The sequence below is a fragment of the Papaver somniferum genome, chromosome 9, assembly GCF_003573695.1.
Source record: "Papaver somniferum cultivar HN1 chromosome 9, ASM357369v1, whole genome shotgun sequence".
Taxonomy (NCBI): Eukaryota; Viridiplantae; Streptophyta; class Magnoliopsida; order Ranunculales; family Papaveraceae; genus Papaver; species Papaver somniferum.
This window is the reverse complement of record NC_039366.1, coordinates 193,422,183-193,448,344: the sequence shown is the minus strand read 5'-3', so window position 1 is coordinate 193,448,344 and position 26,162 is coordinate 193,422,183. Positions and strand designations below refer to the sequence as shown.

General features: G+C 36.9%; 2 protein-coding genes across 2 annotated transcripts; one reads left to right on the top strand and one right to left on the bottom strand.

Moving 5' to 3' along the window:
* Positions 1–1,345: 1,345 nt before the first annotated feature.
* LOC113313297 (putative protein phosphatase 2C 53) lies at positions 1,346–3,741 on the bottom strand. Its single transcript, XM_026562052.1, has 4 exons — positions 3,185–3,741; positions 2,247–2,585; positions 1,956–2,135; positions 1,346–1,834 (listed from the first exon to the last, which is right to left on the bottom strand). The coding sequence occupies exons 1-4, from the start codon at positions 3,653–3,655 to the stop codon at positions 1,673–1,675; spliced, it is 1,152 nt and encodes a 383-aa protein (XP_026417837.1). The 5' UTR covers positions 3,656–3,741; the 3' UTR covers positions 1,346–1,672.
* Positions 3,742–6,495: 2,754 nt separating this feature from the next.
* Positions 6,496–7,038, top strand: LOC113313034. The gene has a single exon (XM_026561759.1). The coding sequence runs from the start codon at positions 6,496–6,498 to the stop codon at positions 7,036–7,038; it is 543 nt and encodes a 180-aa protein (XP_026417544.1).
* Positions 7,039–26,162: the final 19,124 nt, after the last annotated feature.

The window sequence follows — 26,162 nt, the reverse complement described above, 5'->3', positions numbered from 1 at the left end:
CCAGATGTCCCGTTTGATACAACCGTTAGATATTTGGATTAGGTTTTAATCGTGGTCGTCCATCCTAGGTATTTGAGGTATATTATCTATCGATTCATCTTTTCTTCTTCATTTTTCTTCTTCTTCTCTAAAGCTAAGAGTATTTACTGCAAAGGAGATTGCGGCTCACTGAAGAGGAGAAGTTGTTATTGTTGAACGAAATCAGAGGTGGTGTTTGCTCTTTGTTGAAGATGGATATTAAATGAAGATGATTATGCTATGAAGAAAAAGAATCTAAGGATCTGAAATTGGTGAAGAAGGTAACTAAGATTTAGGGTTTGTAAAGGAAGAAGAGTTTATTTCAATTGATTAATGGGTTGGTGACAAATCGAAGATGAAGATTGCAGATGATTTGAGAAATCAGAGAAGAAACATTGAAATTAGGGTTTTGAATCTTGTGTTGTTGGAGCGAGAATAGAAGATTGGGTTCATTTGTTGCTGCAATCGGAAGAATTAATGGATCGATTGATCTATAATAGTCTGATTTAGGGATCTTAATCGATCTCTCCTCGCTTCCGCAGCAAAAAAAACCAAAGAAAAGAACACCTTCTTTATCCCTAATCTATGTATATACTGCTTGTTTTAATTGATTTATGCGTGTTTTTGTTTGATTATTTTTTTCTTGTAGATTTGGGTTTTTTGGATGTTAAATTGGTTGTATGGTGAATGTTTTTTTGCATGTAAACCAGTTATGGTCTTATGGATGTGAATTTGATGCCAAATTGTGGCCATCGATTGATTTACTGGCATGGGTTTGAGTTAATTTGCATAGTGACAGTAAGATGAAATGTAAAGATTGATTTTTGCATGGAACAAGAACTAATTCGAACGTAATTTCTACAGTTGCAGCTTGCAATCTGAGACAGGGCCAGACTTGTACCAGACTTGTACCGGACCCGTACCGGAGGACCAATACAACATCAGGTACAGGTACCGGTCCTCAAAATGAGGTATCGGCCAACACCAGGCACATGACCGGACCGGTACCGGATTTCCACCGGACAGGTAACGGAAGACCGGTACAACGTCAGGTACAGGTACCGATCCTCAATACGAGGTACTGGCCAACACCAGGTACAGGGACCGGTTCCATAAGAGAACCGGGCCATACCGGAGTATGTGCACCCCTAGAAATCATGCTGTTTGGGTGTCCAGTAGGGTAAGTATATCTTGAATCTCAGTCCTTTGAAAACAATGTCCGGTCTGAGGTAGGTGACGGAAGGGAAGTGGGGAAGCAGTACGTATTAGAGATTCATCATCTTCTCACTCATTGGAACTTCATTACTTTCAAATTGAAAACATCAAATGCAAACTAATATAAGAATTTGATCTATAATTATTTCATTTCCATAATAATAAGAAATCTAACTACTACTACTTGTTAAAAAAATTGTCAGTACATCAATGGACAATGTGTTCCTTTAATTACAATCATGAACATGTTATTTATTCCACTAGATGCATAAAGGAAGCGAACTAAATCAGGTCAACGGCCGCAAGTTCCGCGAAAAAAATGAACACTTGCGGGAAGTAAAAGAATTGATTTGTCAGTAGTAAATTCCTTTCCCGGTTGTTGTACTCGAAGAAGATTTCAGTCTCTCTACAATCTACACTGAAATCGATCTAGCATTCTTCAAACGAATCTCTCCAATTGGATCAACATGACACTTACATCATCTACTGATCCCCGCGATATTGCTAAGTCTGCAAGCTTTTTGCAAGCTGATAATGGTGTTGCCTTCACAGTATCTATGCAATAAGGCCGAGCCATATCTACAGCCTCTTGATTACTCACCTGGAAGCAATAATAGAAAATGGATGATTGTTAGAACAGAAACATGACAAACTCACAAACACAATCATAGAATTCATATTCAAAGAAAGAAATACGGAACGGAAGTTCAAAATGTAGTTACCTTATCCCATAAACCATCGGAGGCAAGGAGTAAGAACTCACAATCTGGCTCGATCCTAAGAACTTTAGTCTCTGGTTCGGCTATTACCCATTCCTTGAGATGTCTATCACCTATCCCTCTTGATACAGCAAGAGAACCTTGTAATCTCAATACACCATGGCAGAAATTCACATATCCACCCTGCAGACACATTTAATATCCTATTCAGGAACCGATACTAGAACTTAGCTAAGATGGTGAATTGTACTGCAATTTTGTGTTGTTTGACAGACATTAATGTTTGAAAATTACCTTGGATTCAATCCTTTCTTTTTCATCTTCCCTTGAAGGACGATGATCAGATGTGAGGGCCTCCGCAATCCCTCCTCTACTCATAACAGCGCGACAATCCCCAGCATTTGAAACAATAAGATCACCGTTTCTAATCAATGCGGTCACACAGCAAGTGCCACCACGAAGGTCCTCTTTTAAAAATTCTGAATCTGTTGCAAGGTAACCATCTTTTACAGCTTCAACAATCTCCTCTCCTCCTCTTCTTGTTACTTCACTCATAATATACTTATCCATGTTTTCTGCTGCAAATTCTGCAGCTTTCGCACCTCCATGCCCATCGAAAACACCGAAGAAGCCCTGCAATTTGACGCGTAAACCATGTTAATGGAATCCAATTTAACACCCTTAGTACTTCAAATTTCAACAGTTTTACTAGAAAGACAATTTTCCAGCAAGTTTCTATACAATTCTTCTTCTAAGCATAGTGCTCTGTTGGTGGTGGTGTTGTCGGTACTGGTGGTGCTCTGTTGTGTAGGTGTCTTAAATTTTTCAAGTCTTACATTAAGCTGACCACCAGTCCAACAATATCACTACCACCAGCTACAATAGTACCGCCACCACCACCAACCAAATTTATTAGCACCAGGAGCACTACCAATACTTACCACCACCACTGAATTCGGTCAAACGATGATAAGACTACTACTATACAAATGAAGCCTAACACTGTTCCTCATCTAATCTAGAGAAACTGAGATAAACCCTCTGATTGCAAATAATTTATGGCAACCGAATACAATTTGGGGAAATCGAGTGAAATCTTAATGTCAAAACCAATGAAATCAAAGATACTAACCCTAGTTCCAACTTTATTCAGAAACTGTAGGACATAAAGCAAAATTCAGCAGAAATCCAGATTCAAAATCACACAGTAAATGAATTAAAAAAAAAGGCACCTGTTTAGTATCCCCTTGTGAATCAACAACCGCTGAGTACCTATCTTCCATAGCAGCTCTCCTTCCTTTCTTACAATAAACACCATAATTTTCCCTCTCCACTTCACTCTCCACCACCACCTTCACTTCACTATCCTTTTCCATATCAAAACTCAACGACACAACCGGCGGTATACTAATCATCATCGGCGGTCTCTTCCTCTTCAAAACCGGACTAGTCGCCGTACTAGTTGAAACAGAATTTACAACATCCTTGTTGCTGTTACAAACACGTAGTAATCCACCGCCACCGATCGGTGATTTCTGTAGTTTCAATCTAAACGGTGATGATGATGATTGTCTGCCGCACGGAGAACTACATGGCGACGGCGATGATAATCTCCGCGGTGATGCTGATGATGTTTTGCTAAAGATCGATGAAACTCCTCTTGACGGTGAGAACACCGGCGAATTTGCTACTGCAATCGACATTTTTCTCTTTTCTTTTTGGTAATGAGAAATTTCCTGTGAGTTTTAAAGAGGAGAGAAGGAGGAGGAGTCAAAAGAGTGTAAAAAGCGTTATTCATTCAAACCAGTGGACACGGTATTCGTTGTTGAAATTTTCAGTCAAAGTCAGAATATTTTATTATTATTTGTGAGAGCGGAGAAATCGGTGTTGTTACGTGGCGGGTGTGCAGTGGTTGGGAGACTCGAGAGAGGTTACCGTTACTTTAGCTGCTAATGGTCGATAATAATTATGAGGATCGTAAATAGCGCGTGTTTGTGAAGAAGAATATAGACGTTGGTGACCGTTAGTAGTACTGTAAGTTGATCTGACAGCTACCGTTAGTATCACTTTTACCTGTTTAGATTATCGATATTTATCTTGTTTTCCATCGTCTTATGTTTCACTTTTGTTATAGTGAGGAGGTTCTTGGATCACGGGAGGAGTGGAAAACTCATAGTCAACTCACTCGATTCAATACTTTTCCATGAATTGGACAGCAATACCCTTGCACAAAAGCTACGTTTCAAAACAACCCAACTCATTTCTTTCACTTTTTATTTCTATCACCCGGAAGAAAGAAGCACAAACCCTGGAATGTTTTTCAATCATTTCGTAAAATCTTAAACTAGTCTTAAACATGTTAATCAAGGTATTATTGGACAGGTTAAACAAAAGCAATCATCATCACATGATCTCTCTAACATTAGATTGTATTCATAAAAATTAGAATGAGTTGTGCACAGTTAATCAGTGTAGTCAATGCCCTTCACAATTTTACCATAACTTTCTAAGTTTATTTATTTCGCTTAATTTTGTTACCATTTCTTATGTTTTGTGGAAGTAGTATTGTAACAGAAGAAGGCTGAAGAAACCTTTCCTTTGTATCACTGGACAAAAGGTCATACATTTTACTTGATTCCAGCGATGACGTGCCTGTCTGTACTTTGTTGATGGATTTCTTGTTAAACTGCATTGGACCTCTATAGTGAACGTGAGTGAGAACCAACCCTTTCATTTATTTTTTTTTTGTTTTTTTATTTTATTTTTTTTTACATTCTCGTTCACTCTGGTTGTCGAAATATCAACAATTCTTGTTCTAAAGATTTTTAATGATTCTCGTTCACTCAGGTCGTCGAGAAGTTACTATGCCTCTACATATGCAGTATACGATAAAGGACTTCTTTTATTTAGGTTCATTAGTGTTGCAGATAATTGTTGGCTTTCTCGATGTCCAGATAAAACACGAATGACTAGTTACCTTACAGGACACCACCTCCGGTCGTAGATACTGCTGTCGTTGATTTGGTAAGGTGCTTCTAGCTGTTGTCGTTGATTTGTATTGTGTCCGTGTAAGGTTAGTGTGTAACTTTCAAAATAATTTTCTTTTTTCTTTTGTAAACAAAAATTACATCGCCAAAAACATAAATAATAGCGATCATTAACAACACCACTCCCAGTAACCTTTTCTTATTCTTTGGTTTCGTGACAGCCTGTCACTCTCTGTCATTCCTAGCTATCAATCCTTGTGACGTGTTACTCTTTCATTGGTTCTTTTAGATCTAGACATGATTGGTCAGCTGATCGTGTTGGATTCCTATATTAATATATGCTTTTCTCTTTCCTGTTGTTGTAATGAAAGACAATTACTTTGAGTAATTGCATAGTGTCTGTAATTGAGTTCTTGAAGAACTTTGTTTGTTTTTTTGAATAACTCAACTATGGTATCAAGAGGACCAAAGGTCCTCACTTCGGCTTCATCTCTCTTATCTTTTCATTCGTTTTTCTTTACCAAATTTTGTTTTTAGTTTCTCTTTCTGGTTCATAAATGGCCCTGAATGCTTACGAATCACGAATTTCACAAATTCCCCTTAATCAGATTTCCAGTATCATCAACTTCAAACTCAAAAATGATAACTTCATCACATGGAATAAAGTAAAAATCGTGTTCCTTTAACAAAAGGTTTTAACAAAGCCTTTTGACAAAAGTAACAAACCGTACGATCATACCTAATGAACGGTTAAGGTGTTTGATGACATGCCACGTATTTTGTTTTTAACTTGTGTTTGGTTGTGAGCGATCTTCTCATATTTCTCTCTTTGACATGAAACTCAAAAACTCTAGCCTTAGTTATTTTCTCCTGGTAAACTTTAATATCCGACATGGGAAACATCTAATCCTACATCTGATTACATCCCTAAAGATATTTGTAACTCATACATTATTTATTTATTTTTGATCGACCGCTAATGAGATTGGTGATGATTCATATATTCGATAGTTTGATTAATAGTGTGGAGAGCACCTAATTAAAAATAAAATGTAACCATCAATGATCAGGGGAAAAATTTAAACTTCGATTTATATTGAAGTTTTTATGTGGTATCTTTGTTTTGATCATTATACTGTTAAACGAATTTTTTAAGCCCTATTCACGATTCAAAATCATTATACAATCTAGAGTTCCAGATTCACCATGGTTGCTTAGCCAAGATCAACCATCACAATCTGATCCCATACTTACATACTTGTTAATTTATTATCGTTTTAACGCGCTAGTCATGATTATCACATACATAAAAAATTCAGTTATTTTTTACTGAAATTTTTCCTGCTTTTTCCATATATTCAAGCTCGCTAATTTCCAAACACATGCCAAAGCTAATTTGTGTGCCATGTCACGGAAAATCTGAACCATAAGATATAAAAAATCTTAGGGTTATTATGTTTTGTCAAATGAATTTGTTAATCGATCCCGACCTATAACTTAATTTTACCACTACTGAAGAGATACAAAGTTCTTGGTCTAATTGATGGTTTCATCATATGTCCTCCAAATATCTTAATCAGGAAGATCTCGACCAAAAAAATGTAAATCCAAACTACGCTGCTTGGATTGATGATGACAATACATTGATTTTATGGCTCCAATCGATTATTTCAGATGCAGTGATTCCATATGTTGTTGGCGCTGATTCTTCTAGAGATCTTTGTCTAAACATTGATTCAAGGTTTGCAAGAACTTCTACTGCACATTCTATACAACTACGCACAAAGCTGCAGTCGTTAAAGCTTGGATCTAGAACGATTACTCAATTTCTAGGAGAAATCAAGAAACTCTCAGATCAACTCTCTACTGCTGGATCTCCTGTTTCTGATGATGAGTTAATTGTTTTGATTCTTAATGGTATTGGTACTGATTATGCCTTTAGCACTTCAATTCATGTTCGCAATCCACCAGTTTCTTTTGATGAACTTCACAATCTATTGCTCAGTGAAGAAATTATTGTCAATGAAAGATCCAAAAATCTTGTCACTAGGCAAACAACAAAGTTTTTCAAGCTTTCCAATCTCAACAGGCATTCTTAGCTCAGGATCGATCTTACTCTTCAAGTTTTCCTTATTTCTCTCCATCTAACAGAGGAAGAGGTTGAGGTAATTACTCTCATAATTCTTCTGTCAGAATCAATTTTCAATTACCTGCTAGAGCATCAACCTCAAATATATTTCATTCTCAACCACCACATCCAACACCACCACCACTGAAAAAGCGGGGGTCTAACAACACCACCCAATATTTCGCTTAACAATCTGTATGGACAAAATACAATATACTTTTTATGAGAATCAACTAGACAGTCAGACTCAATCAATAAAAAAGATATATCAAAGAGTTTATATCTCAATCTCTCGATTTGATCATTACTCAAGCAAATAGAAATCTACGAGTCTTTATGAAAGAGAGATAACTTGGACGGTACCAAAGACCAATGTCCAAGGATCAATCAATATCAATCAACAACCAAAGGTTGGATTTCCAATTGATGATCACGAACACACAACCTGTATTATTTCAATTATATAAAATATAATGCGGAAAAAAAATAACACAGACACCAAAAAATTTGTTAACGAGGAAACCGCAAATGCAGAAAAACCCTGGGACCTAGTCCAGATTGAATACACGATGTATTAAGCCGCTACAGACACTAGCCTACTCCAAGCTAAATTCAGACTGGACTATAATTGAATCCCAATCAGTCTACCATCGATCCAAGGTACAGTTGTACTCCTACGCCTCTGATCCCAGCAGGATACTGCGCACTTGATTTCCTTAGCTGATCTCACCCACAACCAAGAGTTGCTGCAACCCAAAATCACAGACTTGATAATAATAAGATCTGTCTCACACAAAAAAGTCTATCAAAGGATAAATCTGTCTCCCACAGATAAACCCTAGGTTTTGTTCCGTCTTAAGATATAAAATCAAGGTGAACAGGAACCAATTGATAATCTGATCTTATATTCCCGAAGAACAACCTAGATTAATCAATCACCTCTCTACAATCCTTCCTGACTACACAGGCGTTTTGTCGAGGAATCTCAAACAGTGAGACGAAGATGTTTGTGACTTCTTTATCTTTCCTATCGGAGAACTCTCACGATCTCAAGTCAATCAATCGATTGTACTTGTACGATAGAAGATGCAAGATCAAATCACACAACTACGATAAAAGTATTATTGGTCTGGCTTCACAATCCCAATGAAGTCTTTAAGTCGTTAACCTGGTTTTAGAGAAGAAAACCAAAGGTTAAAGGAGAATCGATTCTAGCGAGCGTACTAGTATCACACAGACGTGTGGGGATTAGTTTTGCTCAAAGCTAGATGTCTCCTTTATATAGATTTCAAATCAGGGTTTTGCCTTAGTTACAAAGCAATCCATATTCACCGTTAGATGAAAACCTGATTTAGATTCAAGCTAATATTTCTCAACCGTTAGATCGAAAACTTAGCTTGTCACACACACTTGGATAGATGTTTACTGGGTTTGTGAAAACCATGCCCAAACGTGTACGTGTATGTTGGTTCAACATAGTAACCCAAAAGGTTAACCATATGAGCATTTCATATTAACCTTGTTCTTCTTCACCATAACTAGTTCAACTAACTCAAATGAACTAGTTAAAGAGTTGTTCAATTGCTATAAGATCTTATGTAACTACACAATACACAATTGAAACAAAAATGATTCGATTCAATTGAATTGGCTCATGAACATTATAGCCACGGTTTCCATAAAGCATTCATTAGTAATTTAATGTATCATGTTCGGAGCACATCTTTAGATCATAACCTCTTAAGATCACAAACAATTTCGCGGGGACTTAAGTTAATCAGTTGAGTTTTCCAAACTCAGCAGAAATTCTCGGAAAGAGAACTTCCGCCAGTTCGCGGACTAGGTTCGCGGACTTAGCACATAAACGAGTTTTGGAAAATCCAGCAGAAATTCTCAGTCGAGAACTTCCGACAGTTCGCGGACTTCGCAAGCCAGTTCCACAATCCTTCTGATTTTTCTTGATCAACAAAGTTCGAAAACTTCGGTTCAAGGAATACATGGTTATGTAATCTAAAATCTCATTTCAATCATTGAGACATTCTCAGAGGACGCTATGTAGCCGTTATTCACAGACCGATTCACGTCAGAGCAATTCTCAAAGTGATTGAAACTTTTCATCACTTTCGTCACTAGGTGAAGATAAACTTGATCAAAGCGAAACGCTTTACCAACACACGATTTCGAGAAAAATATAAGCAATGAATGCTCATCTCGAAATGTCTAATGTGTATAATTTAGGTTATATAGCATACGACTTTTGTCTCATAAGAAATAGGAGATAGAAGAGATAGACTTTTGAGTGATATATAAGTTCAAGTCTCCACATACCTTTTTGTTGATGAAGTTCCACGGTTCCTTGTATAGATCTTCGTCGTTGTATGATGAATCTCCATGAAGTCCTTGAGCTCAACTACACTTTTCTATCCTAGTACGAGACTTAGCTATGTAGGCTAGAAATCATGACTCATAGTTTTGATCACTAACATTGTCAAACATGCTTGAGATAGCAACGCATGCGAGGTTGACCGAGTATGCTCTAAAAATCTCCCCCTTTGTCAATTTTAGTGACAAAACTATTAATACATATGGAATACAAAAAAGATAAACTTTAGTGGCTCCTATTCCATTGTCTAATCTTCAAAGTTCCATGAAATCTTCGTCCTTCCAAGTATTCCAATAATCCCAAAGGTTGTAAGTTTTGCATCACCGTTGTTGAAGATCCGTAGCTATAACAATGAGAGAAATCGAGATTCTCGATCATTATTATACAGTGTCATAGTATTATTATGTAACATAAAAGTCCAATTGTATCACGACTTTAACAATAATACTACGGTGATATGTATCAATCCCCCTTATTCAATACTCCATCTCGATCATGGAACCACTCCCCCTTACACAATGATCCGAAAACCATATGTATTTGTAGTGTGAACTACATTATTTCTCCCCCTTTTTGTCAATAAAATTGGCGAAGGTACAAGAACGAAATCATAATGAAATTTCCACAAGAGACATTTCATAGACTAAAAGAAAAATACATACCAACTTAATTTAGATGCAATCATTAAGCCGAAGCTAAATGCATTCATCAAGGAGTTTTAAGATACAAGATAACCCCTATAAAATTCCACAGCCGCACACCCCGCAAGATATTACCATTAAGCACAAGTTCAAAATAAATCTCCCCCATTTGATGTCATTCCCGAAAGAACAACAAGAACGACCTTAATTTCGAAAGAAAAGAAGGATTTTTAAATTGGACACCAAAAACCATAGGAATGATTTTCTATATCCAAACCTCAACCAAATTAATCATAAGTAAACCCATGATTAATTCAATTGGAATATGCAACCAAATCAAACCACAAAAGTGATCAATTTAATTGAAGGTGCTCAACATAAGTAAACTTACGGAGCTATGACTAAGGTAATCATACGGAGATGACTAACTTAATCGTTCAAATACTTAACATAAGGAAAACCTTACGGAATATACGACTACATTAACCAATAGAACATGATAGTGTAGCCTTTCATATACTCAACACAAGAACACGTGGAATATATGAAAACTCAAATAAATTAATTACAAGAGAACCTATAATTAATATAATTGGAATACAAACAACCAAACTAATCACCGAAGTAATCAATTTAATTATTTTGGGCTCAACATAAGAGAACTTATGGAACCCCGACTAAGTTCATCATAGAATATGACAACCTTAACCGTACATGTACTTGACATAAGAAAGAAAACTTATGGAGTACAAACTAAATAACTAAACTTATGGAACCCCGACTAAGTTGATTGATTTAGTTCCTAATGCTCAACATATAGTATCTTACGGAACAACCAACAAAGCCAAGTTAAATCGACTTAATTGTAAGGTGCTCAACATAAGACATACAATGGAGTATTCACGGTAAAACATAGCAAGATGGATCAATGAAGATCAATACCATGGATAACATACAAGGATCTATTCTGTTTTCCATCATAACGACATAATAGACTTTATCCTTGTCACACAAAAGATTTTATCCTATTTTCCATCAAATACATGACTGCATAGGCATAAATTTTGTATTTGTCAAAAGTCCATTCGTCATTTCATCAATACGAATACTAATTCATGAACGACTTTACTTTTGACCGCACATGGGAAACATATGTAGCAAATATTTTTATAACGAACCAAAAATATTCAAGGCTAACTAAAAGTTATTACAACCCATGAAGAGTTTAAACCAAGGTTTTAGAAAAACAAACATTAGCATTCATACATTATAGAGATTACTCACTTTCATAATAGTGATCTCTCTCAATTTCATAGAGCTTTTCTCCAAGGATAGGTACAACGACTACAACATACTCCACCTTTTCTTTAAGAACAACAATTTCTTCCTTGGCACGAGCAAGCTTTTCTTTTGTTTCAGCAAGTTCAATCTGGAGAAGGTCCATCTCATCCACATCAACATCAGGTGGAGCTACAGGAGCATTTCTGACAGTTGAGGGCATCATCTTTCCAATGCTTGACCTTTTTATCATTGATGGTCCTCCGAGATTGGTTCCAATCATTTGAAGGTTGTAACTAGCACAGATTCTTGAAATGAGGCAGGGAAGTCCGGGTTTTCTATTACTGCTTTGTTTAACATTGATCATAGAGTTGATAATTACTCCACAGAAATCGATCTGTCTCCCTTCAACAATTAGATAGATAAACTCAATAACATCCTTCGTCCATCGGTTGTTGTCACAGGTGCTTGGAAACATATTTGCCACAATTATCTTAGCAGCAACCTTGAGATGAATACCTGCTCCTTGTACACGGACCTTACCATCATTTCGAACGAGATTCTGATTAAACAGTAAGACAGAAAGGTCTTCTAAAGTTCGTCTTTCGGCTGGAGGAAAATGAGTGCCACCAATGGGTACTTGAACAAGTCTTGAGACAATTTCTCTGTTAACATCAATTACAGTTCCCCCCACCATGGTTTTGAAAGAGCCGTTTACACGATTCACATCAGGAATATTTGCATAAAATTGTGCAACCAATTCACTATGAACATTACCCGAGGGTTCGTGAATTATTCCCCAATGATGATTACTAAACAAATTGTTAAAGTAGGGAATATCACCAATAGTTGGATCAAGAAAATGTTCGCGAATGGGTGTTTTGCTCATGAGTTCAACATACAGTTCATGTGCTGCATGGTTAAAGAATCTAACACCTAATTCTAGGTCAAGGAACGATTTATCCCTGGGTTGATGACTAAAGCTACCAACTTGTCTAGTTCTTCTATAACTCATGATTGGAAGAAGAAGAAAAAACAAAAAGAGGTATAAGACTTACTCGGTTCGCGGTCTTGGACTAATGGTGATTCTCGTACACAAACTCGAAACTCAAAACGAGATTCAACCCAAGATGCAAAAGCTTCTTCTGAAGACAGGGTACTCGCGGATTTTTATTTAGTTCAGAAATGTGAGCATGAGGGTGGAAAAACCGAACACGAACTGTTGAGTTCCTTATCTCATTTTCGAACTGAAGAAGCAAGGGAAGAAGGAGAAGTGACCGAGGGGAGGATTTTTCACTTTTTATGTGTTAAGCAAAACACTTTCCACGTTCGCGCACCGGACTCGTTTGTGAGACGGTTCCAACCGCATCACGTGCGAGCGGCTTGTGTGGTTCCAAGGGAGTGTTTGTTTGACCCTCATAACACCATGGGAGGGCTTCCTTCCAACAACTCTTACAACTTGCAAGAATTAGATAATTCCAGAGTAAAATTCTTTCAAGATAATCAAAGAGTATAATCAGGGACAAGAAATTTTTCTGATTTCTCTTTTTCCATATTTTATGTCGAAGATTTTTTATGTTTCATAAAGCAATTTTTTTGAGAGAACAGAACATCCTCGTTCCTTCATAGGGCTTGACAATAGAATTATCTTGGTGGAAAAAATTAGGAACTGAGCAATGAATCAATTCACGCTTTGAGATGATATACTAAGATGTCTGAGATTTAAAATCCTCTTGTAATTCTTTTAGTTTATCAAAACTAATTGAATTACACCAAGGGGGGGCATTAAATTCACTGATTAGTAAATCTATGTCAACCTCAACATGAATACTATTTATCACAACTTGATTTATCCTATCAAGAGACTCCTATTCCTTCAGAACAAAAAGGTCAACATCAGAAGTTAGGCTTTCAAGTCTCTTTTCGATCTCTGAAAACATTTCAAGGGATCTTAAACCTGGTGAAGGTTTAGACAATAATTCTTCTACTGAAATGATAAAATCAGGCATGGAAGAAAATTCTTCAATCCCTGGATTTGCTGGTGCATTTATTGGGATAGCACTTCCGTCCATATAGTCAGATCGCCACAAACACAGACTTGTTAGGTCGTAAACGTGTTTGCTAGCTCTGATACCAATTGAAAAAGCGGGGGTCTAACAACACCACCCAATATTTCGCTTAGCAATCTGTATGGACAAACTCCAATATACTTTTTATGAGAATCAACTAGACAGTCATACTCAATCAATAAAAAGATATATCAAAGAGTTTATATCTCAATCTTTCGATTTGATATTTACTCAAGCAAATAGAAATATGCGAGTCTTTATCAAAGAGATATAACTTGGACGGTACCAAAGACCAATGTCCAAGGATAAATCAATATCAATCAACAACCAAAGGTTGGATTTTCAATTGATGATCACGAACGCACAACCTGTTTTATTTCAATTATATAAAATATAATGCAGAAAAGAAATAACACAGACACCAGAAATTTTGTTAACGAGGAAACCGCAAATGCAGAAAAAACCCGGGACCTAGTCCAGATTGAATACACACTGTATTAAGCCGCTACAGACACTAGCCTACTCCAAGATAACTTCGGACTGGACTATAGTTGAACCCCAATCAGTCTCCCACCGATCCAAGGTACAGTTTTACTCCTACGCCTCTGATCCCAGCAGGATACTGCGCACTTGATTCCCTTAGCTGATCTCACCCACAACCAAGAGTTGCTGCAAACCAAAATCACAGACTTGATAATTACTTGATAATAAACAGATCTGTCTCACACAAAAAAGTCTATCAAAGGATAAATCTGTCTCCCACAGATAAACCCTAGGTTTTGTTCCGTGTTAAGATATAAAATCAAGGTGAACAGGAACCAATTGATAATCCGGTATTATATTCCCGAAGAACAGCCTTGATTAATCAATCACCTCTCTAAAATCCTTCCTGACTACACAAGCGGTTTGTTGAGGAATCACAAACAGTGCGACGAGGATGTTTGTGACTTATTTATCTTGCCTATCAGAGAACTCTCACAATCTCAAGCCAATCAAACGATTGTACTCGTACGATAAAAGATGCAAGATCAGATCACACAACTATGATAAAAGTAGTATCGGTATGGCTTCACAATCCCAATGAAGTCTTTAAGTCGTTAACCTGGTTTTAGAGAAGAAAACCAAAGGTTAAAGGAAAATCGACTCTAGCGAGCGTACTAGTATCACACAAACGTGTGGGGATGAGTTTTTCTCAAATCTAGATGTCTCCTTTATATAGCCTTCAAATCAGGTTTTTGCCTTAGTTACAAAGCAATCCATATTCACCGTTAGATGAAAACCTGATTTAGATTAAAGCTAATATTTCTCAACTGTTGTATCGAAAACTTAGCTTGTCACACACACTTGGGTAGACGTTTACTGGGTTTGCGAAAACCATGCCCAAACGTGTACGTGTATGTTGGTTCAACATAGTAACCCAAAGGTTAACCATATGAGAATTTCATATTAACCTTGTTCTTCTTCATCATAACTAGTTCAATTGACTCAGATGAACTAGTTAAAGAGTTGTCAATTGCTATGAGATCTTATGTAACTACACAAGACATAATTGAAACAAAGATGATTCGATTCGATTGAATCTGCTCGTGAACATTATAGCCACGGTTTGTATAAAGCATTCCTTGGTAATTTAATGTTTCATGTTCAGAGCACATCTTTAGATCATAACCTCTTAAGCTCACAAACAAGTTCGCGGACTTAAGTTAATCGGTTGGGTTTTCCAAACTCAGCAGAAATTCTCGGAAAAAGAAATCCCGTCAGTTCGCGGACTTAGCACACAAACGAGTTTTGGAAAATCCAGCAGAAATTCTCGGTCTAGAACTTCCGACAGTTCGCGGACTTGGCAAGCCAATTCCACAATCCTTCCGATTTCTCTTGATCAACAAAGTTCGAAAACTTCGGTTCAAGGAAATGTAATCTAAACTCTCATTTCAATCATTGAGTCATTCTCAAAGGACGCTATGTAGCCGTTATTCATAGACCGATTCACGTCAGAGCAATTCTCAAAGTGATTGAAACTTTTCATGACTTTCGTCACTAGGTGAAGATAAACTTGATCAAAGTGAAACGCTTTACCAACACACAATTTCGAGAAAAAGATAAGCAATGAATGCTCAGCTCGAAATGTCAAATGTGTATGATATAGTCTATATAGCATACGACTTTTGTCTCATAAGAAGTAGAAGATAGAAGAGATAAACTTTTAAGTGATAGATAAGTTCAAGTCTCCACATACCTTTTTGTTTATGAAGTTCCACGGTTCCTTGTATAGATCTTCGTGGTTGTATGATGAATCGACATGAGGTCCTTGAGCTCAACTACACTTTTCTATCCTAGTCCGAGACTTAGATATGTAGGATAGAAATCAAGACTGATAGTTTTGATCACTAACATTGACAAACATGCTTGAGATAGCAACGCATGCGAGGTTGACCGAGCTATGCTCTAACAACCACATTCTTTTAATCCTACTGTTCCTACTGCTATGGACAATGTTATTTCTTAGATCTGCAATAAAGGCGGTCACACAGCCCTGGCTTGCAGGCATAGGCTTAATTTTGTCTATCAGAATGTTAGCACTCCCCATAATATGAGTGTTATGCTAGCTACAACCAATATTCTTGGTGAAAATCCATGGTATGCAGATACTGGAGCAAATAATCACATTACTTCAGATGGCTCTCAACTTCAGTTTGCTTATGTGTATGATGGAGCAGAGGAAATACAAGTTGTTAATGGTGAAGGTATGTAAATAACTAATACAGGATTTTCTTTCAAATCTATACCAAATCATACTTTTAAACTATCCAATGTTTTCCTAGTGCCCAAAGCATCTAACAACTTGTTATTTGTTCACAAGTTTACCTCTGATAACAATTGTTCTATTATAATTGATTCTAATGGATTTATTATGAAGGAATTGGCATGTGTGAGGACTCTTTTACAAGTCCCTCATCTTAATGGCCTACATCCATTACATTTTCTACATGAGTCATCTCACAAAGCTCTTGATGAAGTCACTACAACTACAACAACTGCAGACCTATGGCATGGAAGACTTGGACACACTTGTTTTCAAACAATGCATCATGTGTGTAGAACTTTAGATTTGAAGAATGTAATCAAAGTACCTTTGTTCTATCATGAGTGTAGTATTGGAAGAAGTCACAAATTGCCCTTTGATGAATCTAGTCATTGTAGAATAAATCCCCTGGAGCTGTTACATTTAGATCTTTGGGGTCCTAGTCCTGTAAAGTCAAATTCAAGATATAGATATTATGTGAACATCATATATGACTTCTCCAAATACTGTTGGATATTTCCATTATATGGAAAATCTGATTTTAAGCAAGTTTTTCTTCATTTCAAAGCACAAGTTGAAAATCTTCTTAATCATCATATTGACACTATTAGAACAGATGGAGGAGGAGAATTCTTATATAAAGATTTGACTGCTTTTCTTAACATTAGTGGTATTGCTCATGAGTTATCTTGTCCACACACACCTGAACAGAATGGTGTTGCAAAGTCTAAACACAAATACTTAGTTGATGTTGGAAGAACCTTATTACTTCAATCTATTTTTTCTGATTCTTTTTGGGTAGAACCATTCCGCACTTCCAATTTTGCTTTCAACAGATTACCTACAAGAGCAATTGGTCATAAGACACCATATGAACTTTTATTTCATCATCAACCTGACTATACTTTTCTGAGGTCTTTTGGTTGCCTGTGCTATCCTTGGATTAGACCTTATTATTCATCAAAACTTGATGCTAGAAGTAAAGCTTGTATCTTTATTAGTTACATCCAGCAACACAAAGGTTACAGGTGCGTAGACACTACTTCAGGCAGAGTCTATGTGTCAAGACATGTGGTATTTATGAGGATATTTTTCCATTAAAGACTACTTCAGTTCCTACTTCTCTTCCGCATACTTCTTCAGAAGATCTCAATACTTCACCAAATACTTCTTCAGTACCTATTTTTACTTCTGATACAATACTTGACTTGCCAGTATGTGACACACCACAAGGGAAAACTGGTCTTTTGAACACCACCATTGCAGCTGACATATCTTCTGATTCATCTATTGTTTCTCTTGCACCACCACCTTCATCTATTCCAACACAAGGTCAATCTTCATGACCATATGCATCTACTAACACTCACCAAATGATCACTAGACGCAAAAATAGAGTTTTTAAGACAAAAGTTTATTCTACCAAGCATGTTCTGTCCGCTGCAATGGCTGCCAACATCTCACCTACTGCACCAACATGCTTTACTAAAGCTAAGAAGAGTCCAGATTGGCTATATTATATAAAAGAAGAACGCAATGCTCTACAAGATGCATGTACCTTCTCTCTTGTTCTTCCCCATCCTTCTCAAAATTTAGTTGGATGCAAATGGGTATATAAGATATAAAAAAATCCATATGGTACCATTGCTAGGCTTATATCCAGACGTTTTGCCAAAGGATTTCATCAAAAAGAAGGTCTTAGTTATACAAAAACTTTTAGTCATGTAGTGAAACAAACCACAATAAGACTTGTCTTAGCTCTTGCAGTACATTTTGATTGGTTCATTTCTCAAGTTGATGTGAGTAATGCCTTTCACCATGGTGATCTATTTGAAGATGTCTTCATGACTCAGCCACATGATTTTGTTGATGCCACCAAGACAGACTATGTTTGTAAACTACACAAGTCATTGTATGGACTGAAGCAGGCTCCAAGATCTTGGTACCAGAAGATTATGGATTTTTTACTCTCCTTTGGTTTCCAACCTTCAACTGCAGACACATATTTATTTGTTCAAAAATTTGGATCCAGATTAACCATCATTCTAGTGTATGTTGATGATATCCTGATTACTGGAAATTCTAAAGCATACTACTCTTCTATTATATATTCACTTGGTGAACACTTTCCTGAGAAAGATTTAAGTGTCATTCATTATTTTCTTGGTCTTGAAGTTAAGAGGAATTCGAATGGACTTTTCTTGTCTTAGACTAAGTATGCACTTGACCTTCTGGAAAAATATGACATGGCTGGTGCTAAGACTTATTCTTCTCCAATTACTGTCAGCTACAAGTTAACTGCTTCTTCAGGCACCATTTTATCTGATCCAACACCTTTCAGATCTCTAGTTGGTGCATTACAATATTTAACATGGACAAGACCTGAGATCAGCTATGCAGTTAATCAGGTCTGTCAGCATATGCAACAACCAACAAATGATCATGATAAGTGGTTAATTTACATGTTTAGAATGTCAATTCCATACTTTTTTTAGCTATAGTTCTTTAATATTACATGTTATTATGATTACTTATTAGTTTATGTCTCATATCAGGTGAATCATCCAAAAAGGAGCTATAAAGTGCTTAAATGAACAAGAAGTGGAGTCTATCAATGAAGGAAGGCCAAAGTCCAAATTCAACTCACTCAAATCTAGAAGTTCTCAATACCATCTTGAATACAACGAGAATACGAAAAGAACGCAAAAAGAATGAGGTCATTCCGAGTTCGGACGAAGAAGTTGTAGGCGAAACAAGATTGGAAGAATTAAAGTTATAGAGAGAGGTTCAGCTCAAAACTCATCAGCTCGAGTCAGCCGAACCTGGAGCTTAAAAATCAATATTTTCAAAGAGTATACAGGAGAGTGTTCGGCTCAAAAGAAATTTAATCGAGTGAGCCAAACTTGACACTCACCTGGAGTAACTTTCACTTGTCAGGTTCGCCCGGAAAAGGTCGGCAAGTTATGAGCCGAACCTGACAACTTCTGAGACATATTTGGACGCGAAATTGACTTCTAACTCAAGGAAACACGGTCCCGGAGGATTCTAAATCCTAACTTTGAGAGTTCCGTATAAGAAGACATCCAGAGCCTTAAGAAAATCTTTTTTTTTATTATTATATTATTGATACCATACCTTGGGAGACACAATTTGACCTCCCATATTACATATTTTATATCTAAACCTAGGGTTTACCCCTTTAGGGGGAACATATTATTCTTGTAATTATGTGTAGCTAAACCTTTGATTGATTGAGGATGAATTCAATGTGCTAGCGTGAAGCTTTATTATTATACAAGTTTGTTCGGAGTTTTTAATCATCATCGTTTGTCTTTATTATGTTTAGGGTTTATGACTGATTCTTAGATTGATTTGGGATGCATACTAGATTAGTCTATTGATTGTTCTATTGCTAGTAGAAGTCATGAGATAAGTAATCGTCGATTGACTTTCTACACAAGTAGAAATCGCGAGACCTTGCAGAGGGATTCTGTGGAGCTATTGCGAGTGAAGATAACATCAACAAGTGGACCTTGATCTAAGAGTTCAACTACTGGGACCAATCTAAATTCACAGAGCTTAAAGCATTCGGTTGGATTACACCTTGAGTGATCTACTACTTGGTGGTTCGTTGAATAGAATCTGGTAGTCGAGAACTTCCGTATCCAGTGATAAAAGGAGTTTTGGGGATAACACTGATCTAGATGTTTTCCTACGGTTGGTGATGAATGATTCTAATGAAAAATAGATAAGTATTCTAATCCAGTTATCGCTTGGTAACGGCGAAGGATTCCTTGATCATCTCTTTCTTTTCTTATTTGTTTCTTTTTATCCATCTTACAATCAAACCCCCTTTTGTTTTATCTTTATTTTGCTATATAAATAACCTATCAATTACACAGCTCTATGTGGGAACGATCTCTTAGTACCACTGTATACCAGTTAATTAGTGGGAAATATCTTTAATTTGTTGTGGTTACGACACGCATCAGATCATTTCATTGCTGTTAAGAGGATTCTAAGGTACATTGAAGAGACTTTGGATTATGGTATGCTCTTTTCAAAAGGTATTTTTGATGTTCATGGTTTTAGTGATGTTGACTGGGATGGTGATCCAGAAACAAGAAGAAGTACTAGTGGTTTTTGCATCTTTTTTTGCTCCAGTCCTATTTCTTGGTCTAGTAAAAAGCAGAATACTGTCGCTAGATCCTCAACTGAGAAAGAATACAGAAGTTTAGCTTATTCTGCAGCTGAGTTATCATGGGTTTTGTAGTTGCAGGAAATCCTATACTGCACCCCTCGTATGATTTCATTATTAATCAACTCATTTTTAGGTTTACACTCTTAATTTTATTGATCAACCTTTGAATATTCTTACAAGAAAAGATAAAGAAATCAAGAATGATATCTGCTCTAGACTTTGTCTCTCCTATTTACTTGTTTCTTACTCAAAAAAGAACTCCCCCTCTTCACAACTTGAATGACTATTTATAAGGAAATACATAGTGGGTGACAGCTAATCTCTCCTTCATTTTCGGGTATGGTCTGCGACATTCTCGAAACCTTACAAATGTTAATTTCGCAATCTCTCTAATTTTCGCAGGACTATCACATCTTTCTCGTGATCCTAGCTGACGTCGTTCATCGTATCATTTCTGAAATTGTTATGAGATGCTGTTGTGCTGTGTTATTGATAATTTCGCTGAAACATTGTCATTGCGAGATTCTGGTCCTACATCTTGCCTCTTCTCATATCTTCTCTGCAAAGTAGAGAATGATGTGAGAAATGCCGCAGCTGTTCATCTTTTCATATTCTGCATTTATCACACGTATTCTTTCTTCCATTTGTTTCTTGACACGTCTTCTGTAACCGCTGCTTTTCAACCGCTCACGTCTTTTCGTCTTATTGATGTTTATTTCTTCGAGTAAAAAAAAATCTCCTTTATATACTCTTATTACTCTTCTTTCCACTTTTCTTTTTACTTTCTCTTCTATTTTTATTCTCTCATCTCTGCAACTCTGTTATTCTTATGCAAGTTCTGCTGCTGTAATTTTTTTCTCCTTCAATCCTCTTACTTTTTATTCATTCCGGACAAATTTGTTGTGGGATACTTAATCCCAACAAATTTAGTTGAAATGACATCAAACAATTCCAAACATTCACTTACATGTATTCCTTGTTGCCACTCCTTAGCAGTTGGTAGTATCTTGAAATCATTATCCAAATCATCTAGCCTAACAAAATCTTGTCTCAGAAAGATTGCATCCTTTAGCATCTTAAAGGTGGAGTTCCACCTGGTATCCACATCTAAACCCATAGACCTTGAAGCAGGAAGCTTAACTTGGGCAATAACACATTCAAATCTCTCTTTTCTAGCCTGAATTGGTTTGACATATTTTACACACTCTCTAACTGCATCTATAAATGGAGCAGCCACTCTCATTCCACAACCCACAATCAAGCGCAATACATGAATACTACACCTCATTTGGAACATATCCCCATTAAGAACTAAACAGTCTTTGGTATCAAGCCATTTCTTCAGATGGTCCATCATAACATTGTTGGAGCTAGCATTGTCAGCAGCTACAACAAAAAGCTTAGTGTCTATGTTCCAATCTAGACATACTGATTTCACTACAGATGCTAGAACTTCTCCAGAATGTGGTGATGGCACTAAAGTATATGCTAGTGTTTTCTTAATCAGTTTCCACTCATCATCTATGTAATGCATTGTCACACAACAATAACCAGCCTTTGTATGCTTACATGACCACATATCTGTTGTTAAACTACACTTAGATGTAATTGTCTCAAATTGTTCTTGTAATTGCAGTTTGAACTCAGTTCTTAGTTTCATGATATCTTGCCTAACTGTATTCCTAGTGTAAAGCTTAGCAGCAGGATTTAAAGACTTCACAAACTCAACAAAATATGGATGCTCAACTATAGTGATTGGATAACCATGTTTAACAATCATTTTGGCAACTAGCATCCTAGTAGCATCAACATAATACTCCCAATTAGAAATCTTAGTTTGTGCATTACCTGTTTTGATTGTAGCAATCTTTCTTTGTCCTTTCTTGTTTGCAGGCTTTTCTTTGCAGTTTTAGCATGGTAATGCAATTTGCTGGTTCCTTGGCTACTGGGTGCAGTTATTCTCCTATGACAATGTTTGCATTCAGCTATAAGTATCCCAATCTCCTTAACTTTTACCATCTTCTTTTCAATTAACCTTTCAAAATCATTCCAAGCGTCAGACCTTACTGCACACAGTTTCTTATTTTCTTCAGCTATAATTGGATCTTCATCTACTTCTATTTGTGCTATTGCTTCTTCTGTTGCAACAACAACAGGTGTTGAATGAATTCCTGATTTTTGAACTTGGTTTGATGCAAAAGGTAATTGAGATGCAACTGAAAGTGATTGAGAGGGATTGCTTCTGCTTGATGAACCAACGCAATTGGATGATCCTCTTTCGCTTTGGGACATGATTAATCTCTCGAATTGAAAACCCTAATTTCAGAAACCCTAAATTGAAAATTTAGTTTTTAGGATTCAAATTAAACTCGAAAGAAAAAGAAGAAGATAACCCTAGTTTTCTAATCAGTAATCACATATGATTTGTATAGAGAAGATGATGATTTTGCTCGAATTGAAAGGAAGGAGATGAGGGTGAGGGGTGAGTTTTTCTTCTCTCGTTTGTGTTACTGAAGAAGAACATAAGAAGTGATTCTGTCGAGTATAATATAAACCTAGGTATAGCGGAATTTACACGTGCTAGTCACACGTTAGCGGTTATCGGAACTAAGGCTAACGGAAATAGCCCAACTGGTACCGTTACGGTAGGATAAAATTATCCGCTACATTATCAGTTATGGTTAAGCGGTTACAGGTATAACGGAACTAAACCTAAAGGAAACCGGGTAATCGGATTTGGCTAACGGATAACGGTTATCCATTGACAGGCCCATCCATAAGAACAATCGTATCTTTAAGCTCAAACTCTTCAACAAAAAAATGTCCTTGAGGAATGAGCCTGAGATAATATCTGGAAGTATTTAAATATTCTCCCTTATTCCTGGATACCCATTTAGAACCTTCATTATAGACTTTGGACATGCATGGTACAAGGTTCCACACAGCTTGTCTATGAAGTTGATCTAACTCATCATTCATTGATTTTTTCCAAGAGGAGTTGTTCAAAGTTATATAAATATTTTCAGGTTCTGAATGAGAAGAATAAAAACCAATCTGAAGATGTCCTTTTGTCTTGGTTGTAGAGTCTTTTCCACGTTTAGTGACGATAGAGGATACACACAATGAAGAATCACCTAACACATGTAGAAAAGGGTCACAACAACTGTCACTACACCATTGAAGGCAAGAAGTAGGACCAGAAGTAAGAATGCCTATACCATTGATACTTTTCTGTATATAATTTCCTGATAGTATTGTACGTCCCTTTTGAGTGATGCAAGGTTGCACAATATTCTTGCAAGGATTACATGTAGCCTCCAGACTCTTTAAAGACGACGTACAGGGTCGTCGAGGATGATCGGATAAACATCCATGTAAGTCAGACCCTTGGCATTTTTCTGAGTGGTTCCTAGTCACAAAAGTTTTCTAAACAACGACCGTTGAACATTATCTGAAACGTGACAATTATTTAGGAAGGAACTACTGGTTTCTCTAAGATTCAACGAGGGATTCTTACTAGATATCAAATCCTTAAGAGTTGCAATTTCTGCAATAAGACCAGAATAAATACGTATTTGTTCTTCCAATCTCTTTTGAAGATTAACCAGTTTATCAGACCTTTTCTTACGGTTGTTTTTTAAACCTGGTGAAGCGTCAATTGAGACTTTATGGTCCATATAGTCAAATCTCTACAAACACAGACTGATGAGGTCTTTAAACGTGTTTGCCTGCTCTGATACCAATTGGAAAAGCGTGGGTCTAACAACACCACCCAATATTTCTCTTAGCAATCTGTATGGACTAACTCCGAAATACTTTGCTAGAAAATCAATTAGAAAGTCAGACTCAATCTAGATAAAAAGTATCTCAAGGAGTTAATATCTCAATCTCTTGATTTAATCTTACTCAAGCAAACTGCGAGTCTCGATTAAAGAGAGATAACTTGGACGGTACCAAAGACCAATGTCCAAGGATCAATCAATATCAATCAACAACCAAAGGTTGGATTTCCAATTGATGATCTTAACGCACAACCTGTATTATTTCAATTATATAAAATATAATGCGGAAAAAAAATAACACAGACACCAGAAGTTTAGTTAACGAGGAAACCGCAAATGCAGAAAAACCCCGGGACCTAGTCCAGATTGAATACACACTGTATTAAGCCGCTACAGACACTATCCTACTACAAGCTAACTTCGGACTGGACTATAGTTGAACCCCAATCAGTCTCCTTCCGATCCAAGGTACAATTGTACTCCTAGGCCTCTGATCCCAGCAGGACGCTGCGTACTTGATTCCCTTAGCTGATCTCACCCACAACCAAGAGTTGCTGCAATCCAAAATCGCAAACTTGATAATAAACAAATCCGTATCACACAGAAAAGTCTATCAAAGGATAAATATGTCTCCCAAAGAAAAACCCTAGGTTTTGTTCCGTCTTTTGATAAATCAAGGTGAACATGAACCAATTGATAATCCGATCTTATATTCTGATGAGTGCTAAAAAGTGCATATTTCCATATATTTTTCTTGGCATTTAACTCATCTTCTGTGCATTAATTCTACATTTTATCCCATATTCTGTATTTTCATTGTTTTCAAGAATAAATATTTTTATTAATTAATTTTGTACTTTTAGGTACTAAATAAAGCTTGGATGAATTGTTGAGCGAAAAGAGCAAAGAAACGGTCAAGACTCCCGCAGGAAGGCAGCAAAGAATGATGTTTGCAAGAGCCGGATAAACTAGAAGTGGGCTTGAAGAGGAAGAATTGTTCTTAAAGAAGATACGGGCTTGGCATACCCAAGTCCCAAAACCCTTACCCAAATCCATTTCCAATATCCATACCCATTTCCATGAGAACCGTCAGATAGGATCCATCACATCATCCTACGGTCGCCTCATCATCGTGCATCAAACTCTGAAGTTCCTGTCAAACATCATAGTACCTAACTCCAATCTAAGCCGTCAGTTTTGATGTATCATATATCCAACGGTCGCTCCAAGCCTGCTTCCATCTTGCCGTTAGATCCATTTCAGAAGTGACAACCCAACGTTTATCCTCGTTGTTCATCAACATTTGCTACACCCGCCTAACACTACAACACCAAACCCACCTTCACCTAATCGAACCAAACACACCCTTCTCCCAAAACCATCGAATCCATCTTCTTCCCCTCTCCGTCTGCAGAACCCGTACGCCATCACCACCACCTTCTCCCCTGCCATCTCCACCAAACGCCACCAACAACTCTCTCCACCAAATCAAACAAAACCCATCATCACCCTACCTTTCCATAGCCTTCTATTTCATTAATTTCCCCTCTTTTCTCTCTGAAACCCTATATGAGAAAATGATGAAATAGGTGAAGCTAGAGGATCAATTGAGGCATGGGAATGGAGCAGGAGAGTCAGAGGAAGAATGGGTCGACGCATGGGGGAGAGATTGTGCCATCAAATTAGGTAAAGTCGAACCCTAATTTCAACTGCCAATATGGGGGAAAATTGTAAACCCTAAAATTTGGGTATAAATAGGATGTATGTTGTGTTGTAGAAGGTATGCCTGGACTAGCCAGTGCACCACCAAGAGGACTGGAATAGCCAGTTCCTCAATTCCTCAATTCCTCAAATGTTCTGTTTTTGTTTTTGTTTTTGTTTCAATTTCAATTACTCTTTATGTTTATCATGTTTTTAATTACTGTCAACATGTTCTAG